Consider the following 4315-nt stretch of genomic DNA (forward strand, 5'->3'; position numbering starts at 1 on the left):
GACAGGATGGCCTTGATCTCCTGACCTTGTGATCCGCCCACTCGGCCTCCCAGAGTGCTGGGATTACAGGCGTGAGCCACCGCGCCTGGCCAAAACTACAAAATTCTTAAGAGAAAATATAGGAGTAAATCTTCGTGACCTTGGGTTAGGCAACAGTTTCTCAGATGGGACATCAAAAGCACAGGTGACAAAAGAAAAAGGAGATAAATTGTATTACATCAAAATAAAAACAAATGTGCTGCAAATGATAACATCAAGTGAAAAGATGATCCATGGAATGGGAGAAAATAGTTGCAGATCGTATATTTAGTAAGGGACTTGTATCCAGCATGTAAAATGAACTCTTATAATTCCACATAAAAAGACAAATAACCGAATTTTTTAAAATGGGCAAAGGCTCTGAAGAGACTTTTCTCCAAAGCAAACAAACAGTCAACATGAAAAGATGCTCAACATCACTGTCACTAGGGAAATACAAATCAGAACTATGAGATACCAATTCACGTCCACTAGGATGGCTGAAGTCAATGTGAAAGACAGTGAGAAACAAGCGTTGGTACGGACGTGGAGAAAGTGAATGCTCATACACTGCTGGTGGGAATGCGAAATGGCACAGCTGCTTTGGAAAATGATTTGCTGGTTCCTTAGAATATGAAATAGAGGTTCCACATGACCCAGCAATTCCACCCGTAATGATATACCCCAGAGAATTAAAAACACATGTCCAAGCAAAAACCTGTACATAATGTTCACAGCAGCATTATTCATAATAGGTAAAAAGTAGCAACAACCCTAATGTTTATCAACTGATGAATGAATGAACAAAATGTTGTATATATGGACAATGGAAGGTTATTCAGCAAGGAAAAGGAAGCACTGATACATGCTACATTGTAGATGAACCTCAAAAACATTATGTTAAGTGAAAGACACCAGTCACAACAGACCACAGACTGTATAATTCCATTTATATGAAATGTCCAGAATGGCCAAGTCTATAGAGACAGAAAGCACACTGCTTGGAGGAGCAAACAGTGAGTGCCGTTTGGGGGAGAAAATGTTCTAAAATTATATTGTAGTAACAGTGGTTGCACAATCCTGGGAATATTCTAAAAAACACTGAAATGTATACTTTAAATGGGTGAACTGTATGGTATCTTAATTATACTTCAGTAAAGCCGTTTTAAAAAAAACACATATTTCAAGTTGACCGATTTCATACCTTTCTTTGGCCTCCTTGAGTGCAATTTCAAGTCTCTCCACCTTCTGATTCCCTTCCCTTAGGCACAGCAGGAGCTGGCTCACAGTTAACTCCTCATGTTCCAAGTAATTCTTGGCCCCCTCTGCAGATCTGCTCCTATATTTAGACAATGCCATGGTCAGTATAAAGGTTAAAAGGTTTTCATCAGAAAAATACCAAAGCCTAAGAACAGAGTAACCCAATATAACTGGGACCAGCTTAAGGGAACTGCTTTCCAGAACATTCTCCAACTAATTCTCAACTAGTGAACAAGCACAGCTGGTCCTGGGACCCCCAGTGCCAAGCTCCTCCATGCTTCCTAGGGAAGGTGTGAGGACTCAGTGAGGCTCCGGAGAGGCCAGCCTTACACTGCACACACCCACTTCCTCCAAACAGTCACTGTGTACCTGACACCAGACCACAAAACCCACGGAACAGTTCAGCAGAAGCAGCCGTGGCTGAAGGTGGCAAGCCTTCCAGAGATCTAGTCTCAAAGGGGACTGCAGTCAGACAAAAGATAAAGGCACACTGTACAGACCACTGGCCTTTCTCCAAGTTAACAGAGACCATCACAGCTTAAGTCAAGGGGAGAAAACCTTTTTCACTTGTGGTTTCAAATAATGAGAGCAGAGAAACGGAGGCGCTATGATATGTCAAGTATTTTTCTCAATTTCAAAATCTGACTAAATCAAGAGACATATCAGTGACAAACAAAATCATGATCAATGTTACAAAACATGAGGGATGACTATGATGATGCTAACGGCAGCTACTCTGAGTCACCAACTCGGGTTCACATAGCTAATAAACAGCCAGAATTAAATCCCAGTTTCCAGGACTCTGAAGCTCCAACTCCAAACCTAGAAATCAATCTCAGAGTAATTACGATACTCACAAATGGTACAGAGCTGTTATTTTAAAAATAGCCATGTGGCTTAAAGAGGAAGTGGTCTTTGCATCTGGATATGAATGATGAGGAAGTGGCTTTGAAATTTCAACCAGGACTTTTTTATTTGCCACTACTTCCAGGAACGTCTTTGAATATTAAAAAAGCAATTTGGGGGAAACGTGAAGAATTTTTAACCAAAAAAGGGAATTACTTTCGTTTATGCCAATTACTCTGACGAAAGAATATTATCTAATACTTACTTTCTTCCTCATACAAGGGCTTAGAAACATAATAGAAGACAATTTTTTTCACATTTTGGAAGTCATTCTATATGCACATTCATCAAGTTACACAAAGAAGGTTTTAAAAATCTATCAGATGGCCAGGCGCAGTGGCTCATGCCTATAAATCCAGTACTTTGGGAGGTTGAGACAGGCGGATCACTTGAGGTCAGGAGTTCAAGACCAGCCTGGTCAAAACGGTGAAACCCTGTCTCTATTAAAAACACAGAAAGTTAGCTGGGCGTGGTAGCAGGCACCTGGAGTCCCAGCTACTCGGAAGGCTGAGGCAGAAGAATCGCTTGTACCTGGGAGGCGGACGTTGTAGTGAGTTAAGATTGCACCACTGCACTCCAGCCTGGGTGGCAGAGTGAAACTCCATCTCAAAAAAACAAAACAAAACAAAACAAACAAAAAAAACTATGAGATAAGAGATCCTCAGAGATCTTTTCAGACAATCGTCTCTTGAATAGATGATCACAGGGGTAAGCAGCTTGCAGAAGGCAAGCTAGCAGTCTCCTTGGTGAGCACTGCTTGTAAGAGTCAAGAGGTTCAGGCACTCAGTTCTAGGTCTGCCTCTCTCCCCAAGGCCCTGCCACTATTTAAGACATCTGTTTCCTCACATCTACATGGGACAGGTACACTTGAGACTCCACAGATAAGAAATCTGGGTCCTTTCAGGCGACATCCACGTTGACTGAGAGTGCTATCAGTCATTGTTACAAAAGATGTTCCAGTATTGGTCATGCCAGCTTATAACTGGGGAGTAGCAGGGAAAAGAAAATGAAAATATTTCACTTATGGAAGCTGGGCAGGCTGGTCTGGGTCAAACGGCACTGGGGAACCAATGAGCAAACATGTCTCATTGGTTTGACTGAGAACCAGTTTGCTTTCACTTTTCGTCTGCTGGTGAGACACCACTAGAACAGTACAGTCAGTGTGGGCCAAACGGGAATCAAACAGTTTTTAATCTCTGCCAGCTTGAGCTGCAACATTAAATAGCATTCAAACCAAATATTCTTGAAAGGTCCTGGTATAAATCATAAAGAAGTTACTTCCTCAGGTCACTACATTTGACCTCCAGTGACAAGCACCCAGTGATAAGCTCCCCGTGACAAGCCTGCCCAGCCGGTCTGCCTGGCAGCCCGAGTCTTCCTTCACATACGTGCCAATGGAGACTGTTCTCGTGGGCCCAGGACTATGCTTGATTTCTTTTACTGACCCTTCTGCTTCTCCTTCCTGTAAAAACAGAAACCCAAGGGATTTAACACAATACGTCTGCAAGACAAATTGTCAAAAGCAAAAAAAAGACAAAAGATGAATTTTTGTGACATGCAACCCAAGGACCCTTCCAGACATTCAGATGTGTAGTGTTTAAACCGGGTGGCTCCAGTGGAATGGAAACGTACCCTCCCCTCACCTGGCGCACCCTGTTGGGATTATAAATATCCCGGCTACGGCGTGAAGGTCAGTTTCCTCTCGCCATACACATTCTACCCGACTCCGTAAACATGAAAGCTTATCTGCTCCTCCCTTTCCTTGGCAGTTCCCTCTTTCTCAAGGTTAAGGTCATGGAGAGCTGGTGACAACTCCACATAGCCTTCTCAGACAGTCCTTTAAAACGCAAAACGCTAGAACTCACTGAGGTAAAGTTAAAAAAGAGGCAGTTTCTGTGAATGAGATTCACAAAGCGCCATCTTGGCCAAGTTGGTTCCCGTTAGAAATTTGTATGCACCGCAGGTCACTTAGGGAACAAGAAGTCCAAGACCCACAGGATTTGAAAGACATTTATATTCCATTAAGTTCCCAGGGAAAATCTTCAAAAATGCACAAAGATGGTTCCCTATATATATGCATATAAATATATATATTTAGATACATATTTAGATATAGAAATATAGATTACAT

At 42.2% G+C, this 4315-nt stretch overlaps 1 protein-coding gene across 1 annotated transcript in view; it reads right to left on the reverse strand.

The window, feature by feature from the left end:
- OPTN (optineurin) overlaps nucleotides 1-4315 on the reverse strand; it is a 40430-nt gene that overhangs the window by 17712 nt on the left and 18403 nt on the right. Inside the window, exons 7-8 of the mRNA XM_011968141.1 lie at nucleotides 3573-3646; nucleotides 1223-1357 (exon numbers count right to left, since the gene is read on the reverse strand). Coding sequence (XP_011823531.1) covers nucleotides 1223-1357; nucleotides 3573-3646 — 209 coding nt within the window. The remainder of the gene's footprint in view (nucleotides 1-1222; nucleotides 1358-3572; nucleotides 3647-4315) is intronic.

Source organism: Mandrillus leucophaeus, unplaced genomic scaffold (genome assembly GCF_000951045.1).
Source record: "Mandrillus leucophaeus isolate KB7577 unplaced genomic scaffold, Mleu.le_1.0 Scaffold83, whole genome shotgun sequence".
NCBI classification, from domain to species: Eukaryota; Metazoa; Chordata; class Mammalia; order Primates; family Cercopithecidae; genus Mandrillus; species Mandrillus leucophaeus.